Source organism: Physella acuta, unplaced genomic scaffold, assembly GCF_028476545.2.
Source record: "Physella acuta isolate Inbredline_101_S28 unplaced genomic scaffold, ASM2847654v3 ptg000396l, whole genome shotgun sequence".
NCBI lineage: Eukaryota > Metazoa > Mollusca > Gastropoda > Physidae > Physella > Physella acuta.
Genome location: NW_026731915.1, coordinates 264,986 through 282,013, shown reverse-complemented (window position 1 = coordinate 282,013; position 17,028 = coordinate 264,986). Strand labels below are relative to the sequence as shown.

The window sequence follows — 17,028 nt, the reverse complement described above, 5'->3', positions numbered from 1 at the left end:
TATGTTAACATGATTTTTGAAAAAAATACTTGCTTTTCTTCTGTTACTCTCAGTGCACCCAATGAGCAAGTTTTTTTTTAATGCACTGTCTGATGTTCTCAAATTATGTGAAGGACAATTATTTCTGCATAAGAAGCTGGCAACACAATTTTGACAATTGCTGAAAATAAGTTTTATTATTGTTCGTACTATCAGTTAACTTTCAAAGAAGTTAACTTTCAAAGATTTTTTAAGTTTGGTTTTTTCAAAGTGACTAGCAATGCAAAGAATGAAAGCAAAACTAACTTAAATTCTTCTGTGTTTGAATCTGGCTCATTTTATAAAGTCACTAGTGATAAATAGTGACTTTGAAATAGAAAGTATTTTTAAGAAACTTTTGAAGGCTTTAAAAAAAAATTTTGTTGAAATAACTCGTGTGGTTTTTCAACAGTTTTCTTGTTTTGATATTATTTATTGTTTGCAAATTATTAATTTAGACTAAAACTTAATAAACTATTTCTATTTTAATGTTTAATGCTTATTGTTTTAATTGTTTTTATCACATCACATTGCATAAAGACATTTTAAAATAATTCACCAAAAAGTTGTGGCTGAATAATGAGTTGTCATTTCACTTAACTATACGGGAAATAAAAACATTTACATGCCGAGACAGTGAAGGTTAACAATACATCGGTATATTTAACTAAAAAAGAATTTTCAACAATAGGTCAGAAATAGTATTAAATAGAAACAAAAAAATCCATCTTTCTTGTCTCTACCCAGTTTTTATAAATATAAACAAATATCTAAGTTGAGCTAACTTATCAGGAAATTGCACAAATCATTAATATTATTTATATGTTAAAAACTAAAGACCTCCTACTTTATCTTCTACAGTACCACAGGCGAGTGTCTGAAGTGTATCCGCAACACTGGTGGCTTCTACTGTGATCAGTGCCTGCCCAACTTCTTCAACAACACCAATGGCCAGTGTACACCATGCAACTGCTATGTCAGTGGCACGGTCAGCCAGCCTGGCACCAGTGGCTGTGATCAGAAATCTGGACAGTGTTTGTGCTTGCCTAATGTCATAGGGAGGAGATGTGAAGAGTGTGAGATTGGCTATTGGGATATCACCAGTGGCAATGGTAAGTTAGTTTATGAACTAGGCCTATGTATAATACAGTTGAATTAATTGATAAACAATTAACAAGAAAAAAAGAAACATTACTCCATGTAGTTACTGATTAGCTGCTAATTATGCAACAGAATGTAAAATATACTACCATTGGGTCAGTATGTGAAATGATACACCTTCTTTAACCCAGCATATTTCTGTAAATAAATATTGTACAATAAACTCATCTGCACTATTCACATGTGCTAAAAACTGAGATTTTTCAATTAAAAAGAAATAAATAATTGTCTAGCTGTATCTTTTTTTAAAATTATTTTATTTTATGTTTATTTCTGACATGTTGACTTTCAATTTTTAATTAAAATGATTTAATATTAAGTTATATGTTGAAGCTTGATGGAATTAAAATTAGACTGTTGTAAAGTTAAATCTTTAAATATCAAATGTGTAGTGTTACTGATGCATTCAGATTCAAAGCTAGACTTGAACCACAAACTTACATCACTAGCTTGACCCTAAACAATAAATACTGCAATAAACACATAGTAAATGCTATGTTTTCATTGATGTTAAACAGTTCTTTGTTCTCTTGTACCTTTTGTGAATTTTTATTATAATGCAAATAATAAGCGTATTTTATAATTTATTTCAATTAAAAGTTTAGCACCTGAATTAAGTTTTATTGAAAGACATAAGTAGTAAATTCATTAATGCCATAAATGAATGAAGCCTAATTAAACTTTTATTCCACTTATTTTTCAGGCTGCTCACCTTGCCAGTGTGATGTGATTGGTTCCCTCAACTTTACCTGTGATTTGACCACTGGTCAGTGCCAGTGTAATAAAGGCATCACAGGGCAGAAATGTGATGTCTGTCAAGAAAATTACTTTGGATTTTCTTCTCTAGGCTGCACAGGTAATTCTGGATACAATTTCTAGCAGAGCAGTTCAGTTTATACACAACTACACAATATCTGATGTTTTTTTTTCCTCCTAGTATAGCTGCTAGTCAAGCTTGGAATAACATAAAGCTTGTGATACTACCAATAGCCATTGGCACTTAATATGCACTGATAACATTAATTACAATAGGCTCACATAGAAAGTTTTGCATTGATTGCTGATGACTGTTGTAATTTGTTTATGTTTTCCAGTCTTGGACTTGGAACAACATCAGGGTTGTGATACTAGCAAACTATTGACACTTAATATGCCTTGTTGTATGCGACGGCATGGCCTAGTGGTAGACAGCTAGACTGCTAACCCTAAAGTCTATAGCTTGAATCCAGGTTCAAGTCAGTAGAATATCCTTGATTCCACCCATCTCTGATGTGTGCCTAACACACGTGTGGGAAAGAAAAAGCGGCTGGACATAGCACTGACCACACTATCCCTTCATATGCCGAGGTCCTCGAAACCGACGAACTCTACTTCATCTGCTCTACATGTCTTGGGCACCAAAAGGAAAAGATGATGAAGCCCTGTTGACATAAGTTAAATACAATAGGCTCACATATAAAGTAGTACATTGATTGTTTATGTCACTGTTGTAATTTCTGTTTTCCAGCCTGCAACTGTGACCCTGTGGGATCCACCAGTCAACAGTGTGATGCCTATGGCTTCTGTCCATGTAAAGACAATGTGGATGGTAGACACTGTGACAGGTGTATGGAAAACAAGTACGACATCTCTGCTGGATGTCTAGGTAGGTTTCTAGGCCTCAGACCAGTTGTTGAACTCATTTGCTACTTAAGTCAGTTTCAAAAACTTTCCTCCAGACCCAAGGCTAAGGGAGACAACCCACCCACTACTTTTGTTACAAATTATTTTAAAAATATGTTTATTGTTTGCTTTATTTTTTCAAAAGTCGCAAAATGTATTAACTTAAAGCATAAAATTGATATGCTTTTGTCTAGCAGTAGGGCCTAGTACTTATTGTTTAGGGCTAATTTAGGGATGCAACTAAGTGGTCCTGAGTCTGCCACTGAGTGTCTCAATAACATTTCTAATATTTAAAAAGTTATGATTTTATAATAGATTGTGATTGCTAATTCTAATAGCTTAAATATCTAACTTAATCTAGAATCTATTTTAATATAATAAAAAATGGTAGAAACTTCGGTTTTATATTTAGTAAAAATAAATAGCGTAGAAGCTCTTTTTGCATGATAATAATGTAATAGCAACACAAAAGGCAGTAATGGATGTCCCATTTTGTTGTATCAATAGCAACAAACATTTGTCACATTTACTACATTAGTTGTAAATGTGTTAACTCCTGTCCTAACGTTTAGCTTCCATAGCCTTTGTCCAACAATCTCAAGGCAGCAGTTGTTTTTGGAGATTTTTAACCTAAAGATTGCCTTCAGTGCTATAACTTCTTGACTAGCCTCCTAAAGTATATAATTATGTCTGCTTCAGATTGCCCTCACTGCTATAACTTCTTGACTAGCCTCCTAAAGTATATAATTATGTCTGCTTCAGATTGCCCTCAGTGCTATAACTTCTTGACCAGCCTCTATATAATTATGTCTGCTTCAGACTGCCCTCAGTGCTATAACTTCTTGACTAGCCTCCTAAAGTATATAATTATGTCTGCTTCAGATTGCCCTCAGTGATATAACTTCTTGACTAGCCTCTTAAAGTATATAATTATGTCTGCTTCAGATTGCCCTCAGTGCTATAACTTCTTGACTAGCCTCCTAAAGTATATAATTATGTCTGCTTCAGATTGTCCTCAGTGCTATAACTTCTTGACTAGCCTCCTAAAGTATAAAATTATGTCTGCTTCAGACTGCCCTCAGTGCTATAACTACTTGACTAGCCTCTATATAATTATGTCTGCTTCAGACTGCCCTCAGTGCTATAACTTCTTGACTAGCCTCTATATAATTATGTCTGCTTCAGACTGCCCTCAGTGCTATAACTTCTTGACCAGCCTCTATATAATTATGTCTGCTTCAGACTGCCCTCAGTGCTATAACTTCTTGACCAGCCTCTATATAATTATGTCTGCTTCAGTCTGCCCTCAGTGCTATAACTTCTTGTCTAGCCTCTTAAAGTATATAATTTTGTCTGCTTCAGATTGCCCTCAGTGCTATAACTTCTTGACTAGCCTCTTAAAGTATATAATTATGTCTGCTTCAGATTGCCCTCACTGCTATAACTTCTTGACTAGCCTCCTAAAGTATATAATTATGTCTGCTTCAGATTGCCCTCAGTGCTATAACTTCTTGACTAGCCTCCTAAAGTATATAATTATGTCTGCTTCAGATTGCCCTCAGTGCTATAACTTCTTGACTAGCCTCCTAAAGTATATAATTATGTCTGCTTCAGACTGCCCTCAGTGCTATAACTACTTGACTAGCCTCTATATAATTATGTCTGCTTCAGATTGCCCTCAGTGCTATAACTTCTTGACTAGCCTCCTAAAGTATATAATTATGTCTGCTTCAGACTGCCCTCAGTGCTATAACTTCTTGACTAGCCTCCTAAAGTATATAATTATGTCTGCTTCAGACTGCCCTCAGTGCTATAACTTCTTGACTAGCCTCTTAAAGTATATAATTATGTCTGCTTCAGTCTGCCCTCAGTGCTATAACTTCTTGACTAGCCTCCTAAAGTATATAATTATGTCTGCTTCAGACTGCCCTCAGTGCTATAACTTCTTGACTAGCCTCCTAAAGTATATAATTATGTCTGCTTCAGATTGCCCTCAGTGCTATAACTTCTTGACTAGCCTCTTAAAGTATATAATTATGTCTGCTTCAGACTGCCCTCAGTGCTATAACTTCTTGACTAGCCTCCTAAAGTATATAATTATGTCTGCTTCAGATTGTCCTCAGTGCTATAACTTCTTGACTAGCCTCCTAAAGTATAAAATTATGTCTGCTTCAGACTGCCCTCAGTGCTATAACTACTTGACTAGCCTCTATATAATTATGTCTGCTTCAGACTGCCCTCAGTGCTATAACTACTTGACCATCCTCTATATAATTTTGTCTGCTTCAGACTGCCCTCAGTGCTATAACTTCTTGACTAGCCTCTTAAAGTATATAATTATGTCTGCTTCAGTCTGCCCTCAGTGCTATAACTTCTTGACTAGCCTCTTAAAGTATATAATTTTGTCTGCTTCAGATTGCCCTCAGTGCTATAACTTCTTGACTAGCCTCTTAAAGTATATTATTATGTCTGCTTCAGATTGCCCTCACTGCTATAACTTCTTGACTAGCCTCCTAAAGTATATAATTATGTCTGCTTCAGATTGCCCTCAGTGCTATAACTTCTTGACTAGCCTCTTAAAGTATATAATTATGTCTGCTTCAGATTGCCCTCAGTGCTATAACTTCTTGACTAGCCTCCTAAAGTATATAATTATGTCTGCTTCAGATTGCCCTCAGTGCTATAACTTCTTGACTAGCCTCTATATAATTATGTCTGCTTCAGATTGCCCTCAGTGCTATAACTTCTTGACTAGCCTCCTAAAGTATATAATTATGTCTGCTTCAGATTGCCCTCAGTGCTATAACTTCTTGACTAGCCTCTATATAATTATGTCTGCTTCAGATTGCCCTCAGTGCTATAACCTAGTCCAGGACGAGGTCAACAGACACCGTGGCAAGCTGCGTGACCTGGCTATCCTCATCAACAAGACCACTAACAACCCGAGTTTGTTCAATGACTCTCAGTTTGTAGCCTATCTGACCAGTGTCAATTCTTCTATTAATGTTCTGCTCAGAGATGCCAGAAGTACCTCCAGTAAGTAACTGTTTTTTTTTATCATTACAAGCTTAGATAACTGTATGTCTTAAAAATTGTGTGATGAACAATATACATAAATAAATGGATTTTTTTTCTTCAAATATTGTGAATGCTTATTTTTAGCTTTCACAAAAAAAAAATTAGGTTAACTGAAGTTCTGTTTCACTACAAAATTTTTCCATGGTTATTTTTGGAATAGTTTTTTGTGTGTGGATAATTTGTTTTTATTTTTTAATAATTAATTTACACTTCATGTAAGTTTTTTTATAAATGTATTAATGATTTATAAATCTAAAGCTCTTGTCAAAATAGCCGTGTTAGATCAGACCATGTTTTTTTTTCTCCCTACCTAATCAGCTGGGGATGGCAGTGTCAACAAACAGCTGGAGAACCTCGGCAAAAGCCTGAGAGATGCCTTGGACAAGTGCGCTATTATTGCGGCAAACATTGCAAATATGAACAAAGCTGTGGAGACCAGCCAGGATGATATTAAAGCTGCTGAGAGGGCCCTGAACAATGCAGAAAATGCTCTCAAGATGTCTGAGGACTATATAGATCTAGAGGGTAGAGCTGCCCTCAAGCAAGCTCTAGAGGCTTTGAACAAGTTTGGACAGAACAATCAGCAGATGACAGAAATAGCTTTAAATGCCACCAATGAAGCTAAAAGGTATTTGACACATGGTAAAAAAGTATAACAGGCTTGAATCACTGCAAGGAAAGACAAACTAGAGTTTAGGTGTTTGGTTGATAACTGCATATGAATGAGTTTTCTGGCACATGTTCTTTTGATGACTGGTTCCATGGGACTGAATAATGGATAGCATGTTATTTGTTTCACTGCCCAAACATGCCATTACATTTTGTGTTGCGCTGTTATGATATTCTTGGTTGTCCATAAGTTTTTCTACATATTGCATTCTACATATTGTCATGGTTATACAGGGTAAAAGTACAGTATTTTTCTCATACTTGTCTCTTAAAGTTCATTGACCCAATGGCTGGGCTGTTTTGCTCTTGTCATGGTTATACAGGGTCAAAGTTCAGTAATTTTCTCATACTTGTCTCTTAAAGTTCATTGACCCATTGGCTGGGCTGTAGTGCTCTTGTCATGGTTATACAGGGTAAAAGTTCAGTATTTTTCTCATACTTGTCTCTTAAAGTTCATTGACCCAATGGCTGGGCTGTAGTGCTCTTGTCATGGTTATACAGGGTAAAAGTTCAGTATTTTTCTCATACTTGTCTCTTAAAGTTCATTGACCCATTGGCTGGGCTGTATTGCTCTTGATTGTTAACCCAACAGTTTCAAGATCAGATACAGATTGATCTGAGTCCACACATCCCTGACAGGTGTACCTGACACATTAAGAAAATTAAAATAAGTATTGACAGAAACTCTTCTCTTTCCTATTAACCATCAGATTCTAAAGAGAAGCTTTGTTTAACTCTACATTTTTCTCATTTTTGTCTCTTAAACAGTTGCTGGATCTGTAATATAATTTTCCATATTGAATGTTCAATTTTTTCTTTAATAGGCAAACAGAAGAGGCTAAGAGAATTGAAGACTTGGCAAAGATTGCTTTAGACACTTCAAGAGAAGCCTATAGACTGGCCAATGAAACTCTGAGTATGCCTTTAAAAACATCACAAGAAATAGATAATCTTAAGAGAGAGTAAGTACATCTACATTCCATTTCTCTATTCTTTATGATGAGCTTATGTAACTACCAAATCAACTAATAAAAAATATGATATATGCTATGAATGTTTATGAAATAAAAGTTATGAAGAGATATTACCTGTAAAAAAATGTGAACACATATGGTGCCAACTTGTTATTAAAAAATCAAACAAATAAAAAATGTGTTTTTTTAGGTATGATGATGCAAGCCTCTTATACCAAAACACCAAAGCAACAGCTAATAGAACATACAATGCAGCATTATTAGCCAAAGATGAAGCCTTGAACCTTTTCCAGCTAGCCAATGACCAGTTACCCAGTCTGGATGTGGATATGTTGAAGAAAGAGGCCCAGAGAATCAAAGATGAGGTTAGCTTTCAATAGTTTAGCTTCTCTTTTGATTTCTTGTTATATTTTAGTGTACTAGTTTTATTACACTTATTTATAGGTATAGATTCGTTAGTTTATGCTTTGCTTAATTTAAGAAAAATGTTTATTAATATTAATATCTAGTATAAAGAACAACATTGAATGTCAATATTGTTTGTAGTCTTTAGACATAAAAGAAAAAGCTAAGGGTTTAGTGAAGCAGAATGAAGAACTTTTAAGTTCCATTCAAAAGCAAAGGGAAGAAGGAGAGCAGCTTCTAAAGGATGGTGAAACATATCGTATGGTAAGTGAAATACACTTTATAAGATTTAAAATAAAGGATGGTGAAACATTGTGATAAGTAAAATTAGATACAATGTTTAAGATTTTAAAGTAAGGTGAAACATTGTATGTTAAGTGAACTTCGATACAATATTTAAGACTTAAAATAAAGGATGATGAAACATATCGTGATAAGTGAAATTTTATACAATATTTAAGTCTTATAAAATAACCAACAATGTAATTGAACTTAATTGGGTTTTACTGAATAGTAAAAATATAACAATAATAAATAAGTAATAAATATTCCTGGGGACGGAGTGGTCTAGCGGTAGAGAGCTGGTCTGCTAACCCTTAAGTCTCGAGTTCGAATCCGGGTTCAAGTCAGTAGACCGTGCCTGAGTCCACCCAACTCTATCTCTTCATATGCCGAAAGTCACAGAAACAAGTGAACTCTACTTTACCTGCCCTATAGACCTGCAGGTTTGAAAAGGGAACTTTTAATAAATATTCCTGCAACCTTTATTGGGGTTGTTGGGCATCACAGAGTGATGTGTCCAGGGCTAAGTGTCGCAAGGCGGCGCCGACACCTCTCCATGCCTGACCACAGCCAGATGCCTCCATCTAGTTGGCTCACCTTTGTCATGAACATGTGACTGTTAAAGTTCATCTAGGAACTCTTGCGCCATGGCTGGTGACTTTTGCTGGAAGGCCATACACTCAGTGATGCTGTGTAATCAAGTGTTTGATGTTGAAGTTTCCTCTCCTTGATAAATTGCTGTCACCAGCTATCAAACCTTATCTGCCTGGGGGGTTTGACATATCTGTTTAGCAACCATGAGCTTTACCGACCTGATCAATCCAACCCCAAAAAATATAATGTTGAAAGTCAGCTTCATTGGTGTTTTTAGATAACAGGGATCAGGTGCTCAATGAACCAGAATTTATTTTGTTAAGCTTTTTTTTCAATTAGAAATATAAAAACTTTGATTTCTCATTTTCACTATTTGCACATAAAGTCTTGTCTTAATGCAAATCCTCTAAAATCTTTTTTTTCTCCGGGGGGGGGGGGGGGGGAGACAGACACTGTTAAAAGTATATATTTTCAATATAAATTTCATTTCGTTGGGGGGGGGGGGGGGAGAGATGCCTGGAAGAAACTCTGGATCCACTAGAATTTTGTTACTACACTTGTTACAATTTTGATCCACTTTGTTACAATGTTTATCCACTAAAATTTTGTTATAATGTTAATCCTCTAGAACCTTGTTACAATGTTGATCCACTAAAATTTTGTTACAATGTTGATCCACTAAAATTTTGTTACAATGTTGATCCCCAGGAAATCGACAGTTATTTAGCTGAAGTTCACACTGCCAGGCATGAGGCAAGGGAAGCTGTTGCATCAGCTGAGAAGACCCTGAAGGAGGCCAACGCTACACTGGAGACCCTCCAAAGTAAGGCAGCTCTGGGTGATCTCACTACCCTGTCTTCACATTCAGCATAAAATAATCACACAGGATATTGGATACTGTTCTCACTAGTTAATCAGTGTCAATTTACTTTAAAGTTGTGACATTGTAGGAGCCTTCTGGTTGATACATTGGGCCATTATAAATATTGGGCCATCAGAAATTTCGTGTCTTTCGTCTTCTTCGTTCGTAATTCTACTGTTGGAAGGTGTTCCCTCCAACACGATTAAGTATTACTTGTCAACTTGTTATGCCATTGACCTAGTGTCTTGTCTTAATATCAAGGACGAGCCGACCCGCTGCGTATCATACGCCGCTATTTAGTGGTTTTTTTTTTTTTTCTACTTTTCAGTAATTTATAATTTGTGAATTCGACAGTACCAATGCTGCCACTGAAAATATTTGCTTAAAAACACTAAACCCCCCTCCCCCCCCCCCCCCCCCCCCCCCCACGTGAAAGCAGCCTCATCTTAGTTACCTCCTCTAAGTTTAAAATCGTTTCAAACTAAATTATCTGCCCCTAATAGCCGTCACCAAACCCGTCTCTATGATTGTAAAATGTAAACAGAGTGAACACCGCTCACCAGATCATGTGGGGGTGGGGTTAGGGTGGTAGTGATAGTGATAGAGAGGAAGAGAGGGGACTGCAAAGGCGCGCTTGCAGCTTGTTTTCTAACTGATCCCAGAAGAGAATTATATATATAGATTGCTTAAAAATGTTTTGTAACTCAAAGATGAAGCTTCATAAACCTTGCATAAGAAACATGTGCAAATGGTATTTTTAAGCTAAGCCACTCTGATGATTCTTGGTAGAACTTCCCTTTCTTTTTCAGTCTTCAAATCTTGCCAGTTAATGTTAAATCTATAAGACATGTAAATTGATTGTCCAATTAGTAGTGCCAACTGTTCCCTTGGTAACAGCTTGTTGAAATATTTCAGAGTTTGACAGCCTGATAGCAAACAAGGAGGCAGCCGAACAAGCCATGGCCAATGTGTCTGACATTCTCAAGTTGATAGAGGAGGCCAAGGCCATCACAAAGGAGGCCAGGGATGCCCTGCAGAAGGTCCACGCTGATGCCATCAGGGCTCTGGAGATAGCCAAGGATGCTGAGAGGAAGGCTGGGGAGGCTTCAACTGTTAGTCTTGTTTTCTTGTCGAGTACTATATTTCTCTTTAATTTTCATCAGCTACTTTTGTAGAACGTCACTGAGTTCACCCAGATCTGGTGGGTACATGACTTTTTTTAGGGAAGGTAAAGGCGGCTGGGTATAGTCCTGATCGCGCTTTCCTTTCTATGTAGAGGAAGGATACTACATTTTTTAACTTTCTTGTGAACAATGCCACACCCTCTTAGTCTTTTTAGCATCATATATGTTAAGTGTGAAAAAATGTTTCGATTTCAGGTTTTAGTTAACGAGGTAAAAAATAAAATTTATATAAAAATCTCAACTAAAAGTAATAAAATTTATTTTCATTTTAATGTTTTTAATTAATTACCTTTATCATTTATTAGCTAACTTGATGTAAATCATAATTGTTTCTTAAAGTCATTTAGAATTATCCTACAATGATCCACGTAGACATAAAAATATGTGGAGAGGGTGGGGATTTGCTGGAGAACGATTGTGTGTGCTTTCGTCCAAAAAGTTGTTGCTCTAAGGATAAATCAGATATAATGGTGGAAGTGCTTGACCAGGGGTGGGGAGCGGGGTTAGTGTTACATAATAGGTGGTTTGAGGGAGGGGGGGTTAAAAGTATAAGGGTGGGGTTTTTATGAGCTCTTTTGCATACAGGTCCATATGTAATAGAAAAGATTGGTTAGCTACGACCTGGAATGATACATCATTTATTGTAGAAAACTAATATCCCATATCCATAAATTATCCTACATGTACTCTAGAAAAGAAATATCTGTTACCCATGAATGTTTCAACATTATCTATACATTGTAGAAAAGCTATAATATCCCATATCCACAAACTATCCTACATTATGTGTTGTAGAAAAACTATGATATGCCATATCCATGAATTATCCAACATTATGTGTTGTAGGAAGCTGGTCGTATCCGCGATGAAGCTGGTGATACTCGCAGTAAGTCCAGCAACTTGAGGAACGAGGCAGAAATGTTGTCCGACAAAGTGACCAATGCTAAAAAAGATGTGGAGAACTACGAAGGCCAAATTGGGGAGGATGAACGTCTAGCCAATAAAGTCAGTGTTTTCTATTCATTTTTCACATTTGAAATTAAAAATAAAAAAATAAAAAACTAGACATTTAAATTGTTTTTTTTACATGGATCAATTGAACTGTACTGTCTCTAAGCATTACCTGAGTATTGTTTGTATCTCCAGGCATTACTTGATGCAGCAAAAGTGAAGCAGAGAGCAGAAGATGCCTACAGACAGGTGGATGAAGCTCACAGACTTATCATGTCCATCAACACAGAACTGGACGTGGACTCAGTGGACATGAGCCGTCTCAAGGCACTGGAAGCTCAGTTAAACCTGGTAGGTGGAAGCTCAGTTAAACCTGGTAGGGGGAAGCTCAGTTAAACCTGGTAGGTGGAAGCTCAGTTAAACCTGGTAGGTGGAAGCTCAGTTAAACCTGGTAGGTGGAAGCTCAGTTAAACCTGGTAGGTGGAAGCTCAGTTAAACCTGGTAGGTGGAAGCTCAGTTAAACCTGGTAGGTTTTTTGTTTATTCATGGTAGGTGTAAGAGAGTTGACCAGCCACCTGTACCAGTGCTAGTACTAGTATTTATGGTAGGTGTAAGAGAGTTGACCAGCCACCTGTACCAGTGCTAGTATTTATGGTAGGTGTAAGAGAGTTGACCAGCCACCTGTGCTTGTACTAAAGAAAGCAAGTTTGTTTTTCTTAATTTTAGTGGATTTCAAAGCTGATAATAATACTTTAAAATTTTTGTTTTAATTACACCCAATCCCTTGATTCCATCAGTTGTATGGAGAGAGGGACCTGAAACATATGTGTCTGGTCCTTCTCATCCTTCTAGGCCTTGTGCTTGGATTTTTAACCCTTTGAGCCCGGGCCTCCCTGGCCTAATTTCTCCCATTTCCTGAGCTCCCGGGGCCAAACCAATTTTCACTTATCAGCTTCTAACTTTGCCTATAACTTTTGAACCGTTTGAGATAATCAGACAAAATTTGGTATCCAGACTCAGGATCAAACATCAAAGCAGAAAGATTCTGAAATTCTTTATTTTTTTACAATGTATGAACAGAACAATGTATATAAAACGAACACGTAATTATTGTTTTGATAGAACATAGAAGAAACAAATTTACATTTAGTGATTGTTTTGTTATTATTGATACCTGGCCATACTAGTTCATCGCCAGAAGTCCACTTTTGTGTGATAAGTTTCAAAACAGTTATCACTGCCTGACCCTATGCAAAGAAAAACTTCGCATGTTTTGCACCAGTAAACAGTTTTTTTTTTCGTTTCGGCAAGTCTTTGTCCTTGGCACCACGTGCATCATAACGTACTTGAACAGTTTCGTTGTCACTGTCAATTTCAATGTCACTGAGTTCAGTCTCATATTCAACGTCACTATCATCTTAATATAGATCAGGAATATTATCTTCTTCATCAGAATCAATAGGTAGTGGTATTGCCTGAGATGCAGTCATTCTACTTCTTTTGTTGATATTTTGGTCTTTTGCTTCATCTTTTGCACAAACTTTATGTGCTGAAGTCGATTGCTGTGGCTCAGCTTTTCGTTTCGGAGGCATTGCTACGAAATGTAAACACTTTCGCTTTTCCTAAAATCTATTTTTAGAATCATAATCACGCACTAAAAAGACATATGCACAGATTTAGTCAGTCTTCCGCTAATTATATTTAATTAGACGGTAAACCGGCCGCTAGGAATATGACGCTAGATCATCGGGCCGGAAAACCGGCTTTTCGGACATATATGCCTAATGTTGAAGCCGGTTTACCGGCCTGGCGGGCTCAAAGGGTTAACACAGCATTTACACTCATGACATGTATACTATACATGTAAAAAAAAACTTGCATAAAGCTAATGTTATATAAAAACAATGTTCCTACTGAATTTGTATACTTACTGGCTAGGAGTTTTTTCCTAGATACATTTAGTATCCATGTTGCAAAGTAAATTTAGTGTAAGTTGCAATTATCCAATAGTCTAACTAAACTATGGAGCCGTAATTTTTAAATTTTATTTACTGAATCAGTTAAAGTATTTGTCAATAACTTACATGTTTACATTATGGTCTACAAGTATATGTTTTGTCCTAACATTGCCTGTAAACTTGTCCTGCTGTTATTGTCCTGCTGGTTTCAGATTGAGGGTTTTTACTATGGTCTATGTGTTGTGACAACTTTGTCCTAACATTATTGTACTGCTATGGTCTATCTGTTGTGACAATTCTGTCCAAACATTATCCCACTTGTTTCAGATTGAGGGTTTTTACTATGGTCTATCTGTTGTAACAATTCTGTTCTAGCATTATTGTCCTGCTATGGTCTATCTGTTGTGACAATTCTGTCCTAACATTATTATCCCACATGTTTCAGATTGAGGGTCTGCTAGATGAGCCTGGGATTGAAGCCAAGATGCAGGAGCTTCAGACAAAGAACTCCCAGATTGAGGACCAAGTGGCCAAGTTTGAGTTTGACATGACGGAACTCCGGGCCGCAGTGGCCAACATAGCTGAAATAGCAGGCTCCTTACCTAACGGCTGCTACAAGTCTATACCCATAGAGCTCAATAGTAATGTAGGCTAGAGCAAAGAACCTACAGGAGCATTAGACTCTGATTAAATGGCAAAATATCTTGTTGCAAGATTTAAATTTTTTTGAATATATAAGCTCAAGTCGGTATTTTTGTTTGTAGAAAAGTTTTTTTTTTTTAAGTAAAAGTTTTTGAAGACCAATGATCATCTTGCAACAGACATGAAGATCTGATGAATGTGTTCATCTTAAATTTCTGGTTTCATTTATTTTAAATTGTATTTGAAAAAACAATTTTGGATATCATGAAGAAACATTTCTTTTAAATAGGTTAATTTATATTATACTTAAATATGTTAATTTATCCCATAATAGTTTATTAATATCAGTTATTTAAATTACATTTTTTTTCTTGTCACTTTTATATGGATCAAAATTTTTAAAATAACCTGTTTATTGTAAAACTGGCATAATCTTCCAATAAGTCTAAAACTTCATATCTTGGTAAATAATAACTAGTTGTGGTAAGGTTTTGTAACATATGTAACAAATTGTAAAGGGTAGTTAGTCCATCAAAAAGTTTGCTCATATAATTTAACTTTTGTACATAAGTACTCTAGTGCTGCACAAATGAAATGGTAGCCTTGAGAGCACATCTTATCTAGGCATATTGTTGTTTATTGGGCAAGTTCTTCATTTGTGTGCACACTCAATCTGGGCACTAAGACCTGGCCAGTTTTTTATGTATTTGTACATCAAATCTGGATACACTGATATTTTATTGGCCAATTCTTCATTTGTGTGCTAAATCTGGAAACTTTAAAATAAATTTTGCCAGTTTTAATGTGTATGTACATCCAACCTCAACACATTGATATTTATTTGGCCAGTGTTTTTTTTTTCATTTATGTTGTGGTTGTATGCCTCATGTTTGCATCAATTCCAAGTTGTTTTTTTTTTAAAGAACTAGTATAATAATTGTATGTGCTACTTTTGATGTAAGTGTAGTAGTACTACATGTAAACTGTGTAGCTTCTCCCTGTATATTGTATGTATCCTCATCTAGCAAAGTGTGGCAGCACAACACCAGCCCATGTGTTACGTGTATACAAGCATCGCATGTTAACAAGTGTAGTGATATCTAACCATGTTTCCCTCCATGTGCGAATGTGACCAGGTTCTGAAATCCAGTGGTGGTGTACAAAGTTGGATGCAAGCTCTCTCACCTAATCAGCATTCTTTTCATTACTTAGCTTTAATGACAGCTTGGGTTTTTTATTATAGGAACATTGATATCGACCTTAATCAAGGTTATTAAATAGTCGATTAAAAATAGTCTTAAAATATATTTAAAATTTGTGCCATCTAAAAATAGACAATTGCAGTGTGTTCAGTATAGCAGTTGATCAAAATGAATATATATTGAGTGTTGTATAATTTTAGCTTTGGATTTAGGGCAAGTAGAAATTTAAAAAAAAGTTTCTATCAGTCTTGCTAATATCCCTGTAAATCTAGTCATGACTAAAATATTTAATTCTATAAATAACACATCAGATTCTAATATATTCAAGCATGGATTGTGATAGTTAGCACACCAGCAGGCATATTGTACCTATAACTACTTGCTTTAAAGAAGTTGTCAAACAGAAATAACTTGAGTGAGAGTGGTGTGGGTGATGTGTGACAGTTAACATTAATCATAATACAATTGTATTCACTTTTCTTATACTTTTTGTAAACCATTTTTTTATAAAACATATATAATGTGCATGCTTCGTATATGAATAAAAAGTAAATAACTCGTTTAGTATTGTGGGTCTGTTATTGATTTGTTGTTGTGATATTAGCAATAATTAATTTTTTCACAGCAGGGTTATTGTTACATACATAGGCCGACATGGAGCAGTGGCGAAATCAGCCTAAAGTGTCTGCCCCACCCCCCGCCCCCTCTCCCCCAATTGGTGGGTTCTTGCAGTAGAGTAGTTCTGTCCCTTGGAGATGGATGGTGGTTACTCTATATGGGGGTTCTATCAGTGTTGTAGCCTAGATGTAGAGCGTTGACTGTTGACCCGAAAGTCTCGAGTTTAAATCCAGGTTAAAGTCAGTGGAACGTACCTGACACAATATACATTCCTTCATATGCCGAGGTCAAGAAACGTGAACTCTTCTACTTCATTTGCCAATTGAATCGTTAGGTCAAAAGAGGAATCTTTACTTTATCGGGATGATGCTTTGATAGATTCGGGTCGAAAAAAATGGTTTATTGACGGATGTTGCACGCTGTACAAGTATTTTATTTTAACAAAGTGTCACTATCAAGTGCTGAATTACGCTTGGTGTATGCAGTGACAGATTCACGTCTAAACAATCTATAGCTTATGGATCCGGCTTTCTTGACCCCCACCCCAATGTATTTTTAAAACATTTATACATAGGTTTTTTTTCCGTTACAGTTTTAACATACCTTTAATATTTTGCACTAACATACGGTATCTGGAATTAAAGGCCCAATAAAAAATAGCTTAGGCCTAATTAAGTCTAAATCCGGTACTGAATATATGTCGTTAGTACTATAAATAGTAAACGGTGCATTTTATTAGGTACGCTACTTAAATACCCATAGACTTTT

General features: G+C 36.1%; 1 protein-coding gene across 1 annotated transcript in view; it reads left to right on the top strand.

Moving 5' to 3' along the window:
* The window catches only part of LOC131942221 (laminin subunit gamma-1), a 34,208-nt gene extending 17,999 nt beyond the window's left edge, over positions 1–16,209 (top strand). The window contains exons 14-26 of the mRNA XM_059301962.1: positions 880–1,130; positions 1,883–2,035; positions 2,687–2,824; positions 5,686–5,877; positions 6,238–6,547; positions 7,413–7,550; positions 7,753–7,927; positions 8,109–8,231; positions 9,552–9,666; positions 10,621–10,817; positions 11,736–11,894; positions 12,036–12,191; positions 14,244–16,209. Of these exons, the coding sequence (XP_059157945.1) occupies positions 880–1,130; positions 1,883–2,035; positions 2,687–2,824; positions 5,686–5,877; positions 6,238–6,547; positions 7,413–7,550; positions 7,753–7,927; positions 8,109–8,231; positions 9,552–9,666; positions 10,621–10,817; positions 11,736–11,894; positions 12,036–12,191; positions 14,244–14,453 (2,317 nt within the window). The 3' untranslated portion in view covers positions 14,454–16,209. The remainder of the gene's footprint in view (positions 1–879; positions 1,131–1,882; positions 2,036–2,686; positions 2,825–5,685; positions 5,878–6,237; positions 6,548–7,412; positions 7,551–7,752; positions 7,928–8,108; positions 8,232–9,551; positions 9,667–10,620; positions 10,818–11,735; positions 11,895–12,035; positions 12,192–14,243) is intronic.
* Positions 16,210–17,028: the final 819 nt, after the last annotated feature.